Genomic DNA, 24,784 nt, shown 5'->3' with positions numbered 1-24,784 from the left:
GTGTTGTTGCTGACCATGTGCATCCCTCCTCCTCCTTCTGATGGATAACACACCGCGCCGCAGACTATCTTGTGCATAGAACATAACGATGAGTTCCCTGTACCCACATTACTTCCACAGGCACAGATCTCAGTCCAGTAGAGCAGCGGTCCCCAACCCCTGGGCCAAAGACCGGTACTGGTCCGTGAGTTGTTTGGTACCGAGTTGAGGCTCGGGTGTGAAATTTTAGTTTTTCAGGGTTTTTATCGTTAACTCAGTTTCCCTGGGTCTTTTCCCGTGTGTTATGAATAAATCTTATAATAATCTCACCTTAAAGGTCGGTCCGTGAAAACATTGTTGGACATAAACCGGCAAAAAAGGTTGGTGACCGCTGCAGTAGAGCGCCTTTAAGATGTGATTTTATGGGAGATTTTCATTATCAGTGACTGTGTGACGTCATCACGGACCAAAATCTCTGAGGAATGCTTCCTTGTTGAATCTGCAACATCAAGAATTAAAGCAGCTCTGAAAGAGGAGAATCAACTGCAGAATGACAAAGGAGCTCAGCAACTTTGCTTTTATAATGAGAATGCAACGAGCTGAGAACTGCAGCGCAGACGAGTCACAGTCGTCGGTGCAGACGGACTCTGATAGGTCGAAATATGTTTGCAGTTATCAGCAAACCTTTGCCGGTCTGTCTGTGAGTAGAGACCGGTTCCAGCCAGCCAACCCGTGCTGTCACCTTGTAATCGGAAGTGGGCGCCCAGGTCGAGTACACCTGGGATAGGTCACCAGTGTATTGCAGTGCTAACAGAGAGAAACAACCATTTATGTTTACATAACATCTACAGTGAAGTTAGAATCGGTAAATATTCTGAAAGCACGTCTAATTATCAGTATTTATTTGTATGAAATATTGTTCAGAGCTGCATGAATTTAGCACCAGCTTTCAGAGTTCATATGTTTTTATCAGAAGTACTTCCAGAAAGAGCTAATCCTGTGTCTCTGGCAGCTTTAGTACTCGGTTTGATCTTTACACAGGACAGTTCAGGAATCCATACATGCTGAGACCCACCTGTAAATCTCTCAGTGCACATATTTCCATCCAATTATGCTGAGCCGTGTCTGTAGTGTCTGACAGCCGATGTCAGAAATCATAGAGCAGACACGCGGACTCGTTAGGAGGGAAAATTAGTGGAAAACTTTATTAGCACTGGAATTTCCCTGCATGAACAGATGGAGATGTAATGATCGTTATCGACGTGTCCGGTCCAAACACCTAATCATCTGAACTGGCCTTGAGGAGCGCAGGCAGCAGGTTTACCTGACCGTGTGGATCTCTCAGCAGCTGTCCACCTCGGCCTCATTAAACTCCTCCCAACCTCTGCTGTAACATCCATCAGCTGCTGTTAACACTGATGGAAGGAGGTGTGTGTGTGTCACAGTAAAAATGTGACTGTGTGTGAGTGGAACATCTCCCTCATCATCTTAGTGACGCACACCAGCCCTCTGTGGAGAAGAGCCGGTGAAAAATCCACTGCTGTGTTCACACAGTGATGATGAGGCAGTTTGTAGCATCTGGAAGCTCTTCGAGGCGTCTGTGGCGTCACTCTGCGCTCTTTTTGTCATTTCTCTGTGGATAAGTACATTTGGGGCGAGTGTGTCCTGTCCGTCTCAGGTTAGTCTGGGGACACGCCGGAAGACTTCTGAAGCTCTGTTATTAAAAAAAACTAAGTGGATCACAGGCTTGTTGGAGCTGTGTGTGAGTCACAAAGCCAAAATATGAGATATTTTAGATGAGGATGAGATCATTTTGAGCATGAATGGACTCTGTGATCATGCTTTTCTCAAGCAGTTGTGTGATTGTTTGGTACATATGATTCTTTTCTGACTTTGTGTCTCAGTTACCAGGTAAATTGGACGGTCTGAGTCAGATCTCTTTATTTTGGGTGCCTGTTTTCTCTCTTCGAGTTTCCACCACTAAAACTTACTCCAGGAAACTTTGGAGCAACTCACTCCCACAGCAGGAACCAGGATGTCATGCTGGGTGGAGTTGTTCATTCTGTGAGATGAGGCAGTTACCCCACGAACACACTGGACACAGCTGCCTGTCCAGTAAGTGGTGCAGAGGGTGTCAGCATGATCCATGATGGATAACAGCTTGTTCAGCAACAGAAGTGTCCGGTTTGCAGCCAATCAAAGAGCCCGCCTTCCTCATCAGTTTGTTCAGTCTGTCGGTGTTACCAGCTCAGATGCCCCCCCTCCTTCCCCCCAGCAGACCACAGCAAGCTATACCCCACAGACACAGTCATTCTCCACCACCCTAGGGTGCATGTCTGATTTTGACCTCAGGACTTCCAGGCCATACTCGGCACAGATGTTCCTGCTAGCATCTTGCACCCTGCTGTTATGTGCTGGATTGTCTCTGGGGCATCTTTACACAGCCTGCACCTGGGGTCTTGCCTGGTGTGATAGACCCCAGCCTCTATGGATCTTGTGCTCAGAGCTTGTTCTTGTGCTGCCATGATTAGTGCCTCTGTGCTGTCTTTCAGTCCAGCTTTGTCCAGCCACTGGTAGGACTTCTGGATGTCAGCCACCTCTATCTGCCGGTGGTACATACCGTGCAGGGGCCTGTCCTTCCATGATGGCTCCTCTCCTTCCTCCTCTTTCTTGAGTTTCTGTTGTCTGAGGTATTCACTGAGCACTCGGTCGGTTGTGGGCATCTTCCTGATGTACTCGTGGATGTTGTCTCATCTTCAACAGTGGTACTGACACTTATCAGTTCCCGGCCTCATTCCTTCCATTTATTATACAGTCTCAGGGTGCTGGGTCTGGGTTACAGCTTTCCTAGCGACCTCTTCATGGTTCCCATTTGCCTGCGGGATCCCCAGGTACTTGTATCTGTCCTCGATGTCTGCGATGTTGCCTTCTGGTAGTTTGAGCGCCTCGGTTTTGACTACTTTCCCTCTCTTTGTTATTATCCGACTACACGTCTCCAGTCTGAGTATCATTGCTGTATATCCTGCCGGTGTGGATGATGTGATGTCTCGCTCACTCTTGGCATACAGCTTGATGTCATCCATGTAGAGGAGGTGGCTGACAACTGCTCCACTCCGTAGTCTGAGGGGGTTCAGGCTTACGGAGAACGACAGTGGGGACAGGGCATCACCTTGGTAGATGATCCTCGGGGATCAGGACTGTCTGGCCTTCAGTTAGCACCCATTGATGAGACGTTAGTAGAAATGCTAGTAGATGAGAGACACCCAGAATGACCTGATGTCCCCCCCCCCCCCCCCCCCTTGCTGTAGCATTTGTGTTGTACATTGTCGATCTCCAGCTCTGAGAGCAGTTCCTTCTTCTGAAAGTTGGAGCTACTTGTTGTCTAGCTGTCAGTCTGGATGCGGGGTATTGAAGATTCCACATCCTCTTCATGTAACCCCTTCATCACAAGCATGAATGTCAGGGTAACCTTGAGCTTTTATGATTTCTTTGAACTGTTCCAGTGTGGAAGGATTGCACAAGATTTACACCAGATTTAAACACGTTAGCAAAGTCTCTCTGATCCATTTCTAAACAATTGCAGATTTCAAGATCATCAGTTCAACAACTGTATGTTAGTGCAAGTTATTTAGGTGTGTCACTGCTTTACTGAGGTCTGTAAGAAGACCCAAACTGTTCATCTCAGGTTTGAGGAAATTGGTTAGGATGTTAAGGAACCACCGAGGCTCAAGCCTTCCATGATGGCCCCGCCCCTCCCTGAGCCTGGTTCTTCCTGTTAAAAGGGAGTTTTTCCTTCCCACTGTCGCCAAAGTGCTTGCTCATAGGGGTCATATGATTGTTGGGTTTTCTCTGTAGGGTCTACCTTACAATATAAAGCACCTTGAGGCGTTTGTGGTTTGGTGCTGTATAAGTAAAATTGAATTGAACTGGAAACTGCTGGAACACCTGCATCAACAGTGAGGCCAGTTTTGCATCTCCATTGACTGAGAGGGTGCCAACAAAGACAGAAGCTACAAAATCAAAACTTTTGCAGTTGTCCATGTACGGTTTTCAGACATGACCAAGACTGAGCTATGTGGCCACAAAGACAAGAAGTATGTTTGGAGGAGTAAAGATGAGACTTTCAACCTAAGAACAGTGCAACAGCTGTCAAACATGGTGGCGGTAGTATCTGCCAGTGGTCCTGGTACATTAGCCACAGTGGATGGAATAATGAATCTAAATTCTTCAACTTCTCAAATCAACAGCTACATGGCTGAAACGTGGACAGTTTAGTGACAGTTTTCCAATTCTGCTACGAAGAGTGGAAAAATATGAGACTGGATTATGCTGGGATGATGTTGATGGGTACCAAAAATGTCTGGTTGAGGAGCAACTTGCTAAGAGTTATTTAACCATATATTAGTGGGCATATATGTATATATCTGAGCCTATATGTATACCTTTGACCCGTGGGGATCAGAGAAAACCCCCAAACAGTTTTTCTTAAAGTCATTAAAGATGTATGCTGTACAATCTTTCCACTCTGGAAAAAGACCAGTTCAAAGGTATCATGAAAGCCCAGGATCACCCTGACGCTCGTGCTCGTTATGAGTGGATGGAGACTTGGATGGATGGTGTTAAATGTGCTTGAGAAATCAAAAGCAATCCTCACCATGCAGCCGTTACTATCCACAGTGCATTCTCTGCAGCATGGAGACTGTTGCAGCATCCCCCCCAGATTTGGTCCGTACACAAACTACATAACACACCACATGATGCATACATGACAAACTACAACACACAGCTATAACAACAGGATCAGTCAAACACGTACTCATAACATGAGAAGACTTCCACATGACTCTATATGTTACGCTTTTACTCAAAGAGCTCAAAGCCAGTGCAGTAAGCTCCGTCAGTTCTGAGAGATTCTTATGCAGCATTTATCCAGTTATATGTATATTTATAAAATGCATGTTCTTCGTCTCTCTGGGAGAGCCTTTGTAGCAGTAAAATACCTTTTACATTATGCATATTATTTTCTTTTGTAATCCAGAAAGACCTCAAAGAAAACCAGACACCGACAGATATGAAAGTAAGTTTACTTGTGAAGCACTTTAACTGTAAAAGCTCAGTCGGTGTAGCTGCGAGTGCTTCTAGACGCAGCTTTCTCTAGGTTTTCTATGAAATTCTGCTCAAAGGCACTAAAGATATTAAAAACAGATTGGGAGGCCACAGCTCTGCTGCTAATTTCGCTGTGGAGATAACATCAAGGTCGCACCTTTTTACTCACTTGAAAGGTGCACGTGGAGAACGCACTAATTGATGTAGAAGCACGGCGGGCATGTTAATGGAAAAAAAGTTAATTAGAAAATTTACATTTCATCAAAAAATAACTGCTGGGACGGATTTTTAAACCACAAATGATGATGATTTCTTTTTCTTGTAGCTCTGATTCATCACCACAGCACACCAAGCTGAGTCGAATGAAAGACTAAATGCAGTAAACTCAATTGTCCTTGGTTCGTTAAAGATTTCATACTCATTCCTTGTCAAATGTAGCAGAGAATTGGTGTCATATAAACTGCAACCTTTTTATTTCTGCAAAAAGGTCCCAGCTTGTTTTCTCTTATTTCTTTTCCTTTGCGAGTCAGTAAATTCAGCTGCTATGGCTAAATCAATATTTATGTATCCAAGGCCTCTTTTGTCAGCCTGCAGGACCAACCTACACACACACACACACACACATGCGTGAGGAATTGCAGACAAATTTCCATTTAAAAAGTCACTGAGGCTATAATTCACAATGTTCCCAAGCTGGATGATAAATCAGGGCTGGAACAGCCTCGTAACAGTCCAGAGGGATGATGAAGGGCGTCGGACCTTCTCCTCATAAACGCGACGAGCTAACTGAAGCGGCTGCAGGACGAGATGAGCACCGCCCCCCTCCACCACCTCTGTTAGGCTGAATCCTCTGATCAGATCTTTGTTTGAGCGATAAGGTGACGGAGGGAAGTGACGCTGCAGGAGATGATTTGGAGGCTGATGATTAAGGATAATGAAATGAAGGCAATAATTTGATCCACCGTCAATGAAAACGTTAACGGCTATTCTCTCCTGATTTTCATCTTCTTTTTTTTGTCTTCCCACATGAACACTTTGATCAGTTTACCGCTGGAGATCATTTTGTGAGCTCCTGTTTGGTTTCCAGAAACTGTTAAGATTAAAAGCACAATACAAAAAGTCTGAAACATGCTAAAAGCAGAAAATGCACTTGTGATTGTAGCCATTCCCCAACTCTCTGTGAATGGGACTCATGGCCATTGATCAGTGGTTGTTGATCAGTGGTCATGAGAATTTGCATAATTAAGATTAAGGAACTGACCTCCCAGCCCATTGCTCCTTCAGTGGGCTGGTTTCACTCATTATGCAAATGTCCTGTTTATAAGATTGAAACCTGCAGTCAGCTGAGACTGAAGAAGTCACTTGGATGAGTGATGAAATGTTTCTCCCACAAAACGCTACGTCCAGATGAACAGAATCAACTTTTGGAGATATACCAGCAACACCACTAACATTAGCTAATGCTACAGTTAGAGACCGTAACACAATCAAAATGATTCCAACCGTGTGCAAACAACTTGCATCCATGTTACCTTTGAAGATGAGGACCAGGTCTCGGACAACTCGCAGTCAGCTGCAGTCGTCAGAGTGACTTTAGTGCATCACTAAGGCAATGAAATGATGATAAGACACAGCAATTATCAGTTTACAGTTGTTCTGGTGTGAACCAAAAACACATCTCGATCAGGTTTCAAATGAACTCCAGAGCAGTTTGTTTATGTTGTGAATGTGATCCAACCTCAATCCAACACAGCTACCAGGTGTATGCTGCAATTTGAGCTAAGCGCCCTCCTGTAGTTGGGTGTGTTTTGCAATCTGAGATACAACAGGTACCATATATGTGCAGAGTACACAAACGGTAAGTGTGGAATAGCAGCTAGCAGTAGAATTAATGCAATCTGGCCACTCCGGTCTTTAAGTGATGACGTATGAATCCTGCTTCCAGCCCAAACTACCCTACGTTTATTAAGGCTGTTGTGTTTTTAACATGTTTTAATGTTTTGTATCTTTTTCTATTTAATCTGAACAAGCCCCTCAAAACAGTCAGTGATCACTGTCGGCTTCTCTCAGTTTTTATCATCGCTCTTCATTTTAAAGCTCAGTTTTTAAACCCTTATGATGTAACTCCAGCCCATGTAGCAGTATATGAATGACTAACCTCATATTGTGGATGGATTATCTCAGTTGTTCTCCTGACTGAAGTTTGGTCCATTTACAGCATCCTGCCATGCAATTGCATTTGTCTCTAACCATCAGGAACCCTCACGTTAACTTTTATCCAGTGGAAAAAAGTTGGTGTTCATCCTGCAGGCTTCAGTGTGTTTATGCTAACATAGCTGTGTCGCTAGCGATCACGTAGCAGATCAGCTACTGATTGGAAGGTTGGTTGTTCGATCCTTGGCTTCCCCAGTCTGCATGCCAAATTATCCTTGGGCAAGTTTCTAACCCCAAGTTGTGTGAATGTTGGTTAGATTGCACTTGAATATAGAAGTGCTTGTATGAGTGTGAATGAGTGTATACAGCACTTTGAGTACTCTGGGAGAGTAGAAAAGCGCCATGTAGGGTTGCCAACCGTCCCTTAAAATACGGAATCGTCCCGTATTTCGAAACAAAAGAACACGTCCCGTATTGAGCTAATAAGGGACGCACTTTGTCCCGTAATACAGTGAGAATCAAAAGTAGTCTATAACTTTTAATGGAATTAACGCTTTGTTTGAAAACATAATTCCCAGCCCCTCTCCTGCTTTGTGACCAATGAGCTGACAGCACACTTATGACAATTCGAGTATGACAATTCAGATTACCGCTCATCTCATTGGTCGAGGAAAGGTCGCTTACGGAGAAAATACCGGAAGACAACAGATGACCACAACAAGAAGCATGGCCAACAGGGAAACAAACGCCGTCACTGCGGTGCAAGTCTCGGATGACAGTACACCTAAAGCTGGGCAGACACTGTGCGATTTTTTTTCAGTCACGTTATTCAGCTCCTGCTCAAACTGCACGATTGACTCGCAGGGGTTAGAAGCTGGTAGGTCACGATGCAGGTCTCACACTATACCTCCCTTAATAGGAACATTTTTTCATACAGCCTTATCATCTCATCTAATCGACTGCGAGAAAGGAAAAAAACATATTTATCAACGTGTCAGAGCACTCCTTACGTTGTGGTACATCTTATCTCCTGAGTGCTCACACTGTGCCTCCATAAAATGAAGGTTATAACAGAAAATCTGTCGCTCGCTCTCTCTCTCTCTGTCTTTCACTCACACAGACACACCACCACCATCAACTTTGCTAAATTGCTAATGAAAAACATTGATCGGGCAGCTGTGATTGAGCAGCAGTGTAGATCCAACTATTTTCACGGTTGTTGTGGTCGTGATCATTTTGTGATGCCACATCGAAAAGGCTCGGATGAGCTTTCCAAAGTTCTACAAGTGCCTCCATCGCTTGTGTCCAGATCACACGCTGCACAGCCGTGCTGCTCCGTCTTTTTCACCGACATTTGTGTTTGCGCATGAGCAGTGTGACAAACTGCGGTGACACCCTCCCGACCAAGCGATTGATGATCGGGAGCTGGTCGTGAGGTGTTAATCACTTCTCGTTACCCCACGTATACTACACGACGCACGATGAAGGCCAAAATCGGTCCGATCACTCAAAAATCGGCTCAAAATGGGCCAAAAACCGCACAGCATAAGCCCAGCATTAGAGCAGCAATGTTTGTTCAGAGAAAGGGAAAAATGGGAAAAGGAAAACACCTGGCTTGAAAACGTTAATATGGGCATGTGCAGTGAATATCAGCGCTATGTGGCCAGAAGTGTGATAATATAATTTATTTTGTGTAATAAACAACTGCAAGGATAGATGATTACAACAAATACATGACTAATACATAAAAGTAATACATAGATGAATAATGATGATGAGTTATGATGCGTAATCATGGGAACAAGCGGGTTTACAAACAGGAGCAGCTGATTAGCATTAAGCCAATTGTACTAAATGCACTAAATGTGCACTGTTACAAGAATGTTTTTCTTTCTATTATTTTCTATTATTTTAAGTTAAGCAGGACAGAGTTCTTTTAAAGAAAGATTTACTTATATTCTCAAAAGTTAAGCATGACAGGCTTCTGTTTAAGAAAGAGACCTGTTTTATTGTGTTAATGTTGTCATTTTGAGCTAAAAATAAATGGCTAAATGATCATTTGTTTCACATGTGTTTATATCACAAAGAATACACATCTACTTAAATCAAATTCAAGTCAAATGGTTAAAAAAATAATTTCACACACAAAAAAAGAGCTAGAAAATTCACCACACTGGGAAGGGTGAAGACAACTGGGTCGCCCGGCCCTGGCCACGAGGTGTCCCTTATTTATTTTTCAGGGAGTTGGCAACCCTAGCGCCATGTAAGAATCAGTCCATTTACCACATCATTATATACCAGCTAGCCAAACTTCAGTAACCCTACAAACGTCACTGCTGTTTAGTTTTCTGTCTTCATTTATGTTGGAAGTGATAGCAGAGCTGTACGTTTGAATTTATTCAGAAACCTCTCACTCAGAACATGCTATATCATGTTTAGGTGGAAGCTAGCGAGCTAACTTCCGCTAACTTCTAACTCTGTTAAACTTCATAAATCCTGTTTTCATGGATGCCTGGATGTTAAACTTAATTGTTACACCTGGTAAAGCAGCAACGCTGATCATTTTATTTATTATGTAACTCTCAGTGATGGTGCAGTGTTCGTTTGACTTTGGACCCAGAAACGGCTAATGACGTCAGACTTAAAGAGCGGATAAGTGGACTAAACATTCTCATTTGGTTTAAAGAGACTTGCTTGGTTCACTTGTTGTTTTTGTCAGTTTTGGAAAAAAACTACAGGAAAAAGCTGAAGTTTACAACCTCATCATCTGATTCAGAGTAAATGAACTTTAAGTGTGAAAGTGTGAGTGACTGCAGTCAGTCCAAGTTGGACAGCTTGCCTCCATCCAGGCAGCCTGTATAGTTGCCTTGTGAGTAGTTGTCATTATATTTTTACTGTATTGTGACTGAAAAAAATAACATCATGCAGGCTACAGTTAGCCTGCTAGCTTTGTTCCTAGTCATTCCTAGTCCTAGTCAGTTCTGTTTTTGAGTCGGGTCGTCATAGATATCCAAAGTTAAATCAAAGAATAAAGCTGGGTGTGATAAAATATAAATATATAACTGAAATAACTAACTGACCCTAAACTGAACTGAAAACAAACAGTGGAAATTATAAAACCATCATAATTCTGGTGAACATTTCTTTCTTTTATTATCACTGCCATCAATACTTGGAACCTGATTTATTTCATGCATCAGTAAAAATGGGTGTAGTTGCTGTCATCGCTGCAGTTTAACAGTAATAATTTTCCAATGCTGGTGTTGCATTAAATGTAATGCTGCCTGAAGTCTGAATATAAATGGCGACATTTGATTTTGTTGTATTTCTGTGTTTGAATTGAGGAGTTTAATTGTGGTCCTCTCAGCATGAGTGGAGCCATCATGGTTCACTGTGGTCACAAAGAGATGGACATAGAAACATTACTCAGGTCGGCTGCGGAGTTTAAATTATGCTCAGTTGGGACCCAGGAAAAACTCTCCTGCAGTCAGTGCACAGCCAGCCTGAACTGCTGATACAGGCGGGATGGAGCCATGCTCTCATGTTGTTCACGTCATACTCTGATCCTACCGTCCGAATGTCGCCGCAGAAATCGAGACTCAAAAGATGTTTCAATGCTTTTCTATTTTGCAGTTCTGGTGAGACTCTGAAATGCAGCTTTAGGCTGGCAGCAGCGACACCCAGTGTGGACTTCTGCCTCAAAGTTCAACATGTTGTGCACTCACAGATGCTCTTCTGCAGGCTTTGGTTGTTATTCGACCTACCGCTGCCTTTCTGTCAGCTTGAACCAATCTGGGCACTCTCCTCTGACCCCTGACATTAGCAAGGCACGTTACTGGATTACTGTGGCTCACTGGATTTTTTGTTTTCAGTCCGACCTCTGTAAACACTAAAGATGGGTTTGTGGGAAAATCCCAGCAGATCAGCAGTTTCTGAAACAGTCAGACCAATCTGTCTGGCACCAACAACCATGCCAAGTTCAGAGTTCCCTCCATCAGCTTTCTTTCCCACTGTGATGCCCTAACCCTAACTTCAGCAGGTCATCTCGACAATGTCTTCTCGATTAAATTGAATGAATTTATAATGAACGTCTGACTGAAAACAAAGTTCTTGCTTTCTTAGAAGTTTCTCTCATTTTCCATCTTTTCAGGACTCTGGCCTACAAGAACCGCTATGTTCGAGTTCCAGATGGTCACTTCTGGATCGAGGGAGATCATCACGGCCACAGTCTGGACAGCAACAGCTTTGGACCGGTAAGCACTCATCCCACTGCAGTGACACTGATGCCCTCCTTTGGTAGAAACATCTTCTATGTTCAGGAGTTTTCAGTCAGTCTGCGATACACAGTAAGGAAACAGTATTGGGTTCGTCTCTTAATCTTCATCAGTATAAAAACACATGACTTTGCAGATGATGCTGCAGCTGCTGTGATGACCTGATAGAGACTTCTTCTTCCTTAACTTCTATTTCACCACAATCACTCCAGCCCTCTGCACGGCCTCCTTCACTGCATCTATGAACCTCCTCTGAGGGCTTCCTCTTTTCCTCCTTGCTGGCAGCTCCATCTTCATCATCCTTTGTCCAGTATATCCTGCACAGGTCCAAACCGTTGGTGGATTACGTGTTGGAATCTGTCTGACTCTATAAAATGGATGTTGATTAACTGCAAACCTTCAACAGTCTGTTTGAATGATCCCTCCAGATTAGACTAAGGTTGCCTCCTGACAGCAAACCTCTGCACTGATCACTGAAGCTACCTGCAGTCAGTCCCAAACATCAAAAAACCGAATTATACACCAACCACCATCTTTACCTGGTTGCACAGTGTGTCAGAGACATCACTGAGTGCAGAGACGGTCGAGCAGCTCCTGTAGGTGTGATGTGTGCAGGCTGCGTCATACTTGTGTCCATATGTGTGTTCTTGCATACACTACAAGTTTAAAATGTTTCAGCGGGATCCAAATCTGGGCTTCGATTAAACCTGTGATTGAAATGTTCTTTAATATAATTAATAATGAATTAATTCCTTTACAATCGTTTATTTAAAATTAGGTGTTTTTTAAATCCCTCTGCAGAGTTTTAGCTCCTCACCCAGTAGGCTGATGGACAGACGTGAACCTGAAAACAAATTTTTCATAGACACACACACACGTCAGCGTTGCCATGGAGACCTGACTAATGAGGACCCGAAGTCTCGCAAAAATCTCACTGTCAAAGTCGAGATTCACACTTTGTTCATAAATGTGGTGTAAAGCTTTATTATGGCTTAAACAGAAGGAGAAATAATGAAGCTGTGAGCAAGGCATTACTGCAGCACACTGTACTGTTTGGGGGAAACGGTAAAGAAGGAACATGGAGCTTTGGGAGAATCCACGGATAAATAACTCCAGTATGTTTCCTTTACGTGCACTGCATACTGTGGGCCCGGTTTCATCTGCCCTGCCCCGATCCGAGCTGGGTCCTCTCCTGACTGGAGCCGAGCGTCACAGAGTCCGTAGGGAAGCCAGAGTGACGGCTTGTTTCGGCGCCATCTTTCAGTGTTTTGTTGTGGTCGGCAGAGATGACAAGTACGTTAACAAAGCAGGATGTTTGTGCAGACCTGGTTTGTTCATCCTGACAGACACATAAAGATTTCATTAACGCCGTGTTTCAGGCTCATCTCTCCAGGGCAGGAAGAGTGTTAAAAGTCTGATATTGACTCCTGTTCTCTACACGCTATTTGTAGTTTTTCCCCTGTTGGTTGGAGCGGGATAAATTTTTCAGCAAAGAAGTAGTCGTTTGCTATGGACAGCACATTCAGAGCCAGACAGAAAGCCCTGCTCTCCCACTGATGCAAAGCTATCCAAGGAGCTGAGCAGAAATCCCCTCTGAGCTCAAACCCAGAGCACATAGAGCAGCAGCTCTGCAGAGCCTCTTTGTTCCTGAGACGACCGGCACCTGTTCTGCCCTACAAAGAGAGGCTGAGTTTTAAATATGCTGTGCCTCTCTCCTATTATGTTTCTGACCACACCACTCTTCTGCAGATTATGAGTTTTCTTTCAGTATTTCCAGCAAACGCCCGTTCAGTTCCAACTTTTCATTAAAGACCGCTGTTTCAGTGTGAAGTCTGTGGCTAAATGTAATTTAGATTCACATGATGATCATCTGCAGAGAATTTCCTACGAAGGTGTAAACTACAGCTCCTTCTTACAAACTGCTGCCTCTGACATCCTGTTAGATGTCTTTTATCTGAAGGGGGTCTGACCAGATGTCATGGCTGCTGGGATGGGCTGATAGAGAGGAGCTGAAATCAACCCTAACCCTGCCTTAGGATTGTTCTGGTCCATGGTTCTGTAAAACGTACTAAACAGTGAGTTCAGCGTATTTATTAACTTTCAGTCTCAGTAAATGGCACGCTTACTGCTTCCATAGGAATTAAGAATATTAAAGGTCAGTACCAGCCAGGTGCTGCTTATTAAATGCACAAATGCACTTAATTAAAGGATCATCAGTTGGTGTGAGCACCACTACTTATGGCACTTTTGCTAGTTTGAACCAAGCCAAGGAGGAAAGATGTCAGCAAAGATCTTGGGAAGGATTATAAGGCCGTCTACAAATACTAAGGGAGATTATTCACAAATTGAAAACATTCAGCTGCAAGTCTTCACGGCACTGGACGTTCCAAAGAATTCACCCCAAGGTCAGACCGTGCAAAACTCAGAAGAACTCCAAAAATCCAAAAGCTGGTTAGCAAAGAGTGAACAAGTATGGCTTGTTTAGGGCTTCAGGGGAAAGAGTCTTCTCTCTAAGGAGAACATACCAGCATGGTGTATATTTCCAAAACTGCATCTTAACAGACGAGACCACAGTGGAGATGTTCGTCCATCACGCACAGCAGCACGTCTGGAGGAAACAAACACCTCATACAGCCGTCAGCACGGTGGAGGAGGGACGATGATCTGAGTGGACCATGAGCTCCTCTGTAGAGTCAGTGTGAGGCCGTGTGTCCCACAGCTGAAGCTCGGACCAAACCGGGTCATCAACAGGACAAAGATCCCAGCACAGCAGCAGGTCTGCAACAGAACGACCGAAGAAGAGAAGAACGGAGCTGCTGCAGAGCTCAGAGAGCTGTGCATGAACGAATGCTGCAAACCTCAATGAGGCGAAAAAGAATATGAAGAAGAGTGGACCAAAACTCCTCCACAGTGATGTGAGAGACTGACGAAGCCACAGAGAAAATCCTCCCTGCAGGTTATTGCTGCTACAAGCTGTTGAATCAGGGGTGGACTCAGTCTTTCCCTCGACTGTCACATGAAAACTTTCTTTTACATATAATCGTCTAACACTGTCACTGCACGGACAAATACAAGAGCGAAAGGTGTGAGGCTGTGGTATCTTACAGATATTTGTAGCTTCACGTTATTCTGCAGCTTGTGATGCTTCTGCTCGTTTGCTGGGGTGAAACTGGAGCTTCTGCCAGACCCAGAGTCCAAAGCTGTGGCCGTTTTTTTCTTTCTTCAGCACGTTTGAAGAAATCTGCTGACGTCAGAGTCAACAACAACATCAACCTGTGTTTATTTCATCCACACCTGTCACCATTTTCACAGCTATTTGTCTGTCACTGCTTAATGGCACAGAAGGATGACATCCAGTCGTTGCTCCAGACTAGCTCTGGCCTGTTCCAGCCTGGAGACGTTTCTCTGCTGCTCAGAAAGGTGGTGTGAGCGCAGTGGTCTTTGTCAGTAGATGTTTCATTGCAGAGTTGAAGAGCACACGTCAGCTTCTGCCCCTCGTGACAGACGTCACCGGCGTTCTCGTCCCTAAAATCACATTACCCTTTCATTGCTGCCAAATGGCCAAAGCCACAGCAGCAGAAGCCTCAGCTGTGTTGTATCATGAAACACAATGTGCTGACAGTTTCATATTATTACCAAATATTCATACCACAGGAAATAGACTCGAACAGCTAAATCAATTGACTATATTCAGGATGTATCCTCTCCAATGAGGAGGTCTCATTTGAATAAAATGTTCTTTTTAAAGTCAGCCTGGCAGTCCTCGCTGCCACCCACCTCACAGTCTTTCAGTGCAGCAGATGATGCAGTCAGCCTTCGGGTCGATCAGAAATAGTCCAAAACAAAACAGAGAAAAACACCCACAACCTCTATATACACTATATGGTCCGAGTGCAGCGCTGTATGGAGCTTTTTCCTCCACATTCTTTTGTTGCTAAGTTAAAAATGTTCTTTCTTTGTTTGGTTTTCAGAACTTTGTAAAATGTGAAACCGAGGAGATTTTCATGCATATGCAACACGAGTCAGGCTTTCATGTCAGTCGATCTCACGCTGTGGGAAGTATGGCCTATTAAAGCGTTTATAGGTGCAATAAATAAGATTTCTACTGAGCCCAAAGCATGAAACGGCCGCAATTCATCTGCAGAGAGTTGATGGGGGGGTGTTGATCAATACGGTGAGTCAGCCAGATGCTGAGGTTTCTTCCTCTCAGAGCTGAAAAGCCAATCCTGATGTGGACACAAACAGAGAAAGTAATGAGCCGAGAGTGCGCCGAGAAGAAAAGACTACGGGACTAAGTGATGCAGTGATGCGGCGCATGACCGCTGAACGGCAAAAGGAAGCCACTGACCAACGATCCGGAAAAATACAAAGAAAACAAAGGCGCAACAGAGACAAAGAACCTGAGAGATGTTTGACTAACAAGCAAGGAAATTAAAAATAAGGCTAATGAAGACCCCAAAGGAGGACCCGATGGACAAAATCAGGAAAACAGCAAACCGTAGAGGCAACGGAGGAAGGTAGGAAAGTACGAAGCACAAAAGCTGTTAATTATTAGGGCGGTCGCCTTTAAAAGGTGAAACCAAAACAGAGAAATCCAAGAAAATAGAATCAAAACAAGTGAAGCGAAAAATTATGGATGAATTACAAAAGTCTAAACTATACCAATAACTTTAATGGTTTCTTTAATGGTTACCATTAAAGAAACCCTGAGCATCCATCACGCAGGCCACCTGTAAAGTTTTTTATTCTCATCGTTCAGGAACCGTTTGAGTCTCTCGCCCAGCGTTGTTGTTCAGTCACGGTAATGTGACGTGTACCTGGAAACACCTGGGCGGAGCTCATTATTCTGTTCAGCACCTGATGAATGCTTGTTGCTACCATCGTCCATCAAAGCTCCTCTCCTGTTTTCAAAACCATTGAAATCTGTCTGCAACACTAGCAGAGTCGTAGTCATTGAAAAATGGGCTCATTAAAAACAGTAGTGTTAACCCGTCCACTTTCTGCCCACATAAAACATTTGAGGAGCAGCATTCAAGGCAGAAATCTCCAGATGTCTCCCCGGGAGGGGTCACTCAGGTGTTCCCAACTGTCACGGTCCGCTGTGACAGACCGTGCGGTGGTGTGTATGGTGGACCCAGGTGCGAACACAGGTGAGCAGATGGGAGTGAACTTTAAACAAAAGCGAGCCTTTTATTGTGGCTGATGACAAGGTATACAAATACAGCAGGGATAGCGTGGCTAAACAGAAACCTAAACTGGGAATAACTAAGGTAAAGCTATGACTAAGAATGCAATAGACCGGGCATGGAAACATAGAGGGTGGAAACACAGACGACGCGACACAGACTACATGAAACACAGAGACTAAATACACAAGAGGGATGATCAGGGGAAGTGGCCACACATGGGAACACAGCTGACACAGATAAACATAACAAGACATGGCAGGAGTAAACAACACTGACGGGAGACTGTCAAAGTAAAACAGGAAGTACAGAGGTTCAAACAGGAGGAGAGAGAGAGAGCACGGGCATAGTGGGCTGGGGAAACATGGAAATGAAACACGAGGGGAGATGAGGGCTCACAGATACATAGAGGGGCACACAGGGGATAAGAGTCACAAGGGGAAGTCAAATAAGGAACGAAATACAAAAATACAAGGAACTGAGAATACTGGGCCCACATGGCCCAGGACCATGACACCAACTCTGCAAAGAAGCCTCCTCCCAAACCATTCAGGAGGAATCAGGTTCAGTAAACCACCTCCGCTGTGCAGGGTTCGGAGTGACAGAGCCCAGCAACCCGACTCTGGTCGTCTAACCCAGCGGTCCCCAACCCCCGGGCCTCGGACCCGTGAGTCGTTTGGTACCGGGCCGCGAGAGTTGAGGCTCAGGTGTGAAATGTCTGGTTTTCAGGGGTTTTATCGGTTTTCAGCGTTATTTTGTTATTGTTTTTATCGTTATTATGTTGTATTTATCCGCGACACCTTAAAAGCCGGTCCATGAAAATATTGTCGGGCATAAACCGGTCCGTGGTGCAAAAAAGGTTGGAGACCGCTGGTCTAACCACAGCTAGTGGTCATGGGACAGCAGAGGGCAGCAAAAAACCATCTAAAGCATGAAACTGCTAAAAAATAAAAACATATCCTGAAAGGAAAAACCTCCAAGAAACAAAAGAAGGAAGAATTTCTATATAAATGCATTTTAATTAATTCTCAATTTTCCTGTTCTGAAAAACCTGAAATTAGGCACGTTCACTTTCTCCTACATGTTTGTCTTTGTCAATCGTCGCCTTAAAAATCTCAGTGTAAGAAAAGAAGGAAGCAACGTGTTATAAAGAATCCAAGAAATGAAGCTAATCCAATAATCAACAAAAAAAACCAAATATCCAAATAAGCCAAAAACAGAGCATCGAAAGAAAGAAAGCATCAATAAAGCAAAGGAAGGAACAACTACGTGTCACCTTGGCAGCCATGTTTTAACCATGTTTGGCGTAAAGAAGCCAGCGTGGATACTTTTCCTGATTTTTGTCACCAGTTGAAGGAATCTTCAAACCCAAATCGTGGAGCGAAGGTGCAAAACAAACGTTTTTGTTTGAAGTTTCCAACCTCGTGTTTCTGAGATTAAAAGAAAGATGAATCTGTGCTAACCTGGAGGTTCTCTGCCTCCACAGCTTTCAGGTGTGTAATTTAGTAATTCCTCACTGTCTCACCTTAGCAGATAACAGCTCAGTGTCATCTGCAGCCGGATGAATATTAATCAGCTGTTTCATTACCACATGTTATTAAACTGGAGCTTGACCCGCAGCTGTTGTGAGGTGGAGGTTTCTTTTCCTTCCTGTTACTTAGACTGTAGCGTTGAATTTGCTGCGTCAAATCAAACGTTGCTTTCTTTCTCTGAAACCAACTCCTCATAACACCTCCAGCCCGAGCGCGAGCTCTCTAAAGGTTATTCTGGAGATGGAGATGAATGCCGCATATGTATATATGGTTTTAAATATAGAGGCTGGCTTTGAGAGATAACAGGAATCATTAAAAGCTTATGACATTTGCTGGTGTGTGTGCGTTCGCCCTTATGCAAAGCAGATCTAATTGATGCGGCGAGGACGATGCTGGACAGCAGTGAGTGGACGGATCTTCAGCTGTCAGCGCGCCGGTTTTAATTATCTCTGCCGTTGATGTCTGCAAGTCTCTGCACCTCAAGCTGAATGTCAACCTGTGAAAACCTAAATAAGAAGCACGTCACTTCAAAAATCAGAAAAAATCAGTTTTTGCTCATTTCAGACTGCCAAGGCAACCAGTGACTCAAAAAGAGGAAAACCAACCCACGGCGTCGTGTTAATTCAGGCTGCTTGGATACGTATCTTTAATATATTCAACAAAATCGAAGCAGAGGATTGGTGCCTTTCACAAACAGTCCCTGCAGGTTCTGGATGTCAGCATCTGATGTGTTCGATTCAAAGAAGGCTTCAGTTTTTTTACATTCAGCATAACTGAGCTGTGGTTGTGACTAAGCCCAACCAAAGACTACATTTAAACAAGTTCAAACATCTTTTGCTGTTGGAGTTTGCAAGTACAATCAAAGCGGTCACCCAGAAACACCCTCAACCTCTGGGTGACCGAATTTAATGGCGAGGCGACGGTACTGGTGGAGGCGACCTTTCTCCAAACCACCGTGGTCGGTTGGAGCGCCGTCACTCTCAGGTTGGTGAAGGTTTGCAGATTTACCAACGTGTTGCAGTAAATCTGAGTCAGAGTGTCGACATCATCTGTGACACGCTGACTCGGCTGGTTGTATTCTGGTTATATTCCTTAGAAAAGGAAGATTGCAGAGCAGCTTTACCATTTTGCACTTTCTCTGTATGTAGACGGCAACATATTTGCAGTTGTTGCTATTTTATCCCCGTCAGCACAATCAGATTCAATGAGATGATGATTGCATGCATTTGCAACATAAAGTAGACTGGCTCTGATGGGGCACTTTGAAAATGGCAACTTACTGTGGTTGCAGATCTGGTATCCATCTCTGAAGCAAGCATTGGCTGCTGAGGCCTCCAGCTCCGTGATGTGACTGGAGAATAAACAATGAGAAAACTATTTTTGGATGACAGGTCTTGACACGTGTACTAGAGGAGGGTTTTTGAGCAAAGAAAGGCAGCTGGAGCCGTGTTTTACTTATTTCTGTTCACATTTCATTGCCCAATAATCTTTTCATTTTGAGTTCTTCAGATTTTGTGGTTTTATAAGACTCATGCTGTCACGAACTGCACTTTCCCCCCAACGTCAGTCAAAGACGGTGGAGCATTACAGAGAGAAAGCCATCGATTGTAGAACTGAAAAGCCTGAACTGTGCTCAGTTCACTTTGTTCCCTTTAATAACAGATGGTCTGCTGGACCTGCTAAAGCAGGTTATAAAGGGAGCCCTGAATCACCTGTTATGACAGGTTGACCTGCTCCATGGCTGCCACAAACATCCTCAGACACCCTGCTATGCAAAACTGACTACTCGACTGCTAACCCTGACCGCACGCGCTCCATCCTGCAGGGCTCCACCCACGTCTGCAGGTCACTGCCCTCTGTGCTGTCCTGCTGCTAGGACAAACAGGAAGGCAGCCACCTCCGTATATGAGGCTACTCACCCTCTAAACTGCAGTCTGCTCCGCCCACCTGTTCCTCTGTCACCCCCAAACCTCCTGCTCCACCACAGCTGCTTCAGTCAGCGATGCTCAAAGAGATTTCCATGACAGGCTCACTTTAGGACACCTGTGGTACCTGAGGACAGGATGGCTCTCGCTCTCTGAATCGGCTCTCTGTTGTCAATCAATCCATCAATCAGTCTTTATTTATGAAGCACTTTTCACACAGAAATGTAGCACAAAGTGGTTTACATGGTTAAAAGCAGCCCACCCCACCCTCCAATTCACTCCCCACACTCTCTTCAATTCAATTCAATTCAATTTTATTTATATAGCGCCAAATCACAACAAAAGTCGCCTCAAGGCGCTTCATAGATACAGAGGAAACCCAACAATCATATGACCCCCTATGAGCAGCACTTTGGCGACAGTGGGAAGGAAAAACTCCCTTTTAACAGGAAGAAACCTCCGGCAGAACCAGGCTCAGGGAGGGGCGGGGCCATCTGCTGCGACCGGTGGGGGTGACAGAAGGAAGACAGGATAAAGACATGCTGTGGAAGAGAGACAGAGGTTAATAACAGATATGATTCAATGCAGAGAGGTCTGTTAATACATAGTGAGTGAGAAAGGTGACTGGAAAGGAAAAACTCAATGCATCATGGGAATCCCCGGCAGCCTAAGTCTATTGCAGCATAACAAAGGGAGGATTCAGGGTCACCTGGTCCAGCCCTAACTATATGCTTTAGCAAAAAGGAAAGTTTGAAGCCTAATCTTGAAAGTAGAGATAGTGTCTGTCTCCTGAATCCAAACTGGAAGCTGGTTCCACAGAAGAGGGGCCTGAAAACTGAAGGCTCTGCCTCCCATTCTACTTTTAAATACTCTAGGAACAACAAGTAGGCCTGCAGAGCGAGAGTGAAGTGCTCTAATAGGGTGATATGGTACTACAAGGTCATTAAGATAAGATGGGGCCTGATTATTTAAGACCTTGTATGTGAGGAGCAGGATTTTGAATTCAATTCTGGATTTAACAGGAAGCCAATGAAGGGAAGCCAAAACAGGAGAAATCTGCTCTCTCTTTCTAGTCCCTGTCAGGACTCTTGCTGCAGCATTTTGGATTAGTTGAAGGCTTTTCAGCGAGTTTTTTGGACTTCCTGATAATAATGAATTACAGTCGTCCAGCCTGCAGGTAATAAATGCATGAACTAGTTTTTCAGCGTCACTCTGAGACAGGATATTTCTAATTTTAGAGATGTTGCGCAAATGGAAGAAAGCAGTCTTACATATTTGTTTAATATGTGCATTGAAGGACATGTCCTGGTCTTAACATAAGCGGTCATGGATACATGACCGCCCTCTGGTCTTCGTCAGCACACGAGCTGCCGAGTTTTGCAAAAGTTGTAAAGTTGAAATATTCTTCTTAGGAAGACCAGAGAGCAGGGCAGTAATCAATGCGACTGGTAATAAAAGCATGCATCAGCATCTCCGTGTTGGCCCGAGAGAGAATAGGGCGGACTCTGGCTATATTTTTTAGATGATAAAATCCAATTTTGGTTACATGTTTAACATGTGGGATAAAACCAAGCTCAGAGTCAAAAATAACACCCAGGTTTTTCACTTGTAGCGAAGGACATAGTGAAAATGCCTCTAATTTAGACAAGAGTTTCTCTCTCTGAGCCTCGGGACCGACGATTAAAACTTCAGTTTTGTCCTGGTTAAGCTGTAAAAAGTTTTCTGCCATCCAAGATCTTATATCCAAGATACAGTTAAAAAGGGCATCCATTGGTCTGGTGTCATCAGGAGACACGGAGATGTACAGCTGCGTGTCATCAGCGTAACTGTGGAAGTTCACTCCATGCCTCCTGATGACACTGCCGAGAGGGAGCATACACAAATTAAAAAGTACAGGGCCTAGAACCGACCCTTGAGGCACACCACATGTCATTTTATGGATCTTAGAGGAGCATGTATCCATACTCACCATAAAAGTTCTGTCAGAGAGATAGGAAGTGAACCAGTTGTGTACAGCACCAGAGAGGCCCACCATGTGTTTCAGTCTGTTTAAAAGAATAGCGTGGTCTACTGTATCAAAGGCTGCGCTTAGATCCAGTAGCACCAGGACTGAGAGCTGTTGGGAGTCCCAGTTACATCTAAGATCATTTAAAACCTTTAGGAGAGCCGTCTCTGTGCTGTGGGTCACCCTAAATCCAGACTGGAATATCTCCAGGATCTGTCTATCATTCAAAAAGTCATTAATCTGAGTAAAAACAAGTTTTTCTAAGACTTTACTTAAAAATGGTAAGTTGGATACAGGTCTGTAGTTATTAAAATCATTACAATCCAAACTGCTCTTCTTCAGAAGGGGCCTCACCACCGCCGTTTTAAAGGCAGCAGGGAAGACACCCAACTGAAGAGAGCAATTCATCATGTATAAAAGCTCAGCCTCAAAAAATCCATAAAGTGTTTTAAAGAGTGAAGAAGGGATTGGATCTAAAAGACATGTGGTGGGTCTCACTGTGGAGAAAACTTTCTGCAGGTTCTCAGCATTAACCAGGACAAAGCTGTCCAGTGTCTCCTCAGGTACAATCGAGCTCTCAGATGTGTTTACAATCATATGGCGATTAGATAAAATATCAGATCTGATGGCGCTGACGTTTCCCCTGAAGTGGTCTGCAAACTGCTCACAGAGCGAGTCTGTGGGGCTTCTTTTGGAGCTTTTAAAATCAGGGTTAAATAAATGATCTATGGTGGAAAAGAGGACCTTGGGATTATTTTTGTTATTACTGATTATTTTGGCGAAGTATGAATTTCTTGAGTTCCTTAATGTATTATTGTACATTTTAAGTTTTTGATTTTGATGCTTAATTAAATTTTTATTTTTTCTCCATCTCCTTTCTGCTGCCCTGCAATCTCTTTGAGCGTTTTGACTTCTTCGTTTCTCCAGGGTGATACGTGTTTTACGTTAATCTTGTTGGTGGTGAGTGGAGCAACGGAGTCAAGGCTTTTCTTCAGTTTGCTGATAAAATGATTAAAAATAAAATCGCAGGGGGGCATTCGTCTAAAACCCTGGTAAAATTTGCAGCCACTTCAGAGGTCAGCTAGCGCCTCCTCACAGTTCGCACTGAGGTCTCCCGCTGAATAAAACCGGTGATGTTAATAAACACACAGTAGTGGTCAGAGACAGCCAAGCCAACAACAGAGGACACGCTGTGGACAGCCCATGGGTGATGACCAGGTCCAGAGTGTGTCCTCTGTTGTGAGTCGACTGCGTGACGTGCAGGTAAAATCCAAACAGTGAAGAACGTTTAAGAATTCTTTTGCTGCAGGGTCAGAAGGATTATCTATGTGCAGGTTAAAGTGATTTTGAGTGTGTGTTTGTTAAAACTTCTGTCTTTAGGTGGTCTGTAAAGTGTGACAGATAAAACTGGAGGGCTGCTAAAAACAATAGCAGGGAATTCGAAAGTGGTAAAACGATCAAATAAAATTTGTTTAATTTGACCATTTGTTAAAAGTTGTGATGCTGTTTTTTTCCCAGGTGTCTGTGGGGCTGCTTCACGGTCGGGCCTCTCACATCATCTGGCCACCAAACCGCTGGCAGCGAATCACAGCATCGCTCCCTGCAAACCGAGGACCGCTGGACACCGAGGAAGAGGACTGACCACGCCCACAGAGTTTCTGTATTTTTCTTAAAATGTCAAATTCACAGCAAGAGCCGCTCGCTGTGACCGTGTGAGTCAGATTACTGCATGGCTTTTATATAAACCGTGCTCATTGTACACTCAGGTGGTGTTTTGTTCGTTTCACTGCAGACTTTTGTTTTTAAATATTTCTTTCTTGAACGCTGAAAAGACGACAAACTGAAGTCCTGTCCCCGAACTTCACATTTTACATGAAAAATTAAAGCTTTTGTCTGTAAACCACCAAGAATTTTAAGTTAAGTTTGTGGTATTTTATCAACTAAGCTAATAATCACTGGCAAAGTGATGTGATGGGCAATTAAAGTCATTTGTAATTTCCACCCTATCCTGGTGTTGAATGTTTGAATCTGCTCATTTCCAGCTGCATATTTTTATTTTTTATGATTTTTTTAAATGTTTTCTCCTCTGCCCTTAAAGCTTCTGACCATATTAGGGATTTCCCCTCTCTGTGACGGCAGTCTCATGTCTTTATTCACATTTTAACCTCATCTTTAGCCTGCGAAGGCTTTGAGCTTGTGGGAAATTATTCTGAATCCTTAAACCAGAAATATGAATTTTCTTAATCTAAAACATTTTTGTAGCAGGTCACAAAGTGCGGGACTTTGACCTTGGTCAAGGCTTAGATTAAAACTTTGAGGTTTCGGTGTTCGTCTCAGTGAACAGCTTCAATATTTAACACCCCAATTTTTAGCTCTTATGTCATCTGTACTTCAACAGGGAGCCCCTGCGTCTCTGCTGGGATCTCCTCCCGAGTGGGTGTGACCAGAAAACCCAGGGGGCACGCCTCTCTCTTCACTATGATGGTCCAGTATAACGCCCACACCAGTCAGCCTGTTTCTCTCCCACTCTGCTTCCCATCACTCGTGATTCAGCGTCTCTTTAGCTCCATAAATAATTCTGAATTAAAGCACCTCTTCGATTGTTCGGAGGTTCTTTCTTTTT

At 44.0% G+C, this 24,784-nt stretch overlaps 1 protein-coding gene across 2 annotated transcripts in view; it reads left to right on the top strand.

Moving 5' to 3' along the window:
• The window catches only part of immp2l (inner mitochondrial membrane peptidase subunit 2), a 198,923-nt gene extending 174,763 nt beyond the window's left edge, over positions 1 to 24,160 (top strand). For both annotated transcript variants that reach the window (XM_086302181.1, XM_086302183.1), the window contains exons 5-6: positions 11,390 to 11,492; positions 23,680 to 24,160. In XM_086302181.1, coding sequence (XP_086158307.1) covers positions 11,390 to 11,492; positions 23,680 to 23,802 — 226 coding nt within the window. In that variant the 3' untranslated portion in view covers positions 23,803 to 24,160. The remainder of the gene's footprint in view (positions 1 to 11,389; positions 11,493 to 23,679) is intronic.
• The last annotated feature ends 624 nt before the right edge of the window (positions 24,161 to 24,784 follow it).

The sequence above is a fragment of the Aulonocara sp. 'chitande type north' Nkhata Bay genome, linkage group LG7 (genome assembly GCF_057382095.1).
Source record: "Aulonocara sp. 'chitande type north' Nkhata Bay isolate Kocher_YH1m ecotype deep benthic linkage group LG7, A_spYH_male_GT1.1, whole genome shotgun sequence".
Classification (NCBI taxonomy): Eukaryota; Metazoa; Chordata; class Actinopteri; order Cichliformes; family Cichlidae; genus Aulonocara; species Aulonocara sp. 'chitande type north' Nkhata Bay.
Note: the sequence above shows the minus strand (reverse complement) of the source record. Positions and strands in the feature narration are given on the sequence as shown.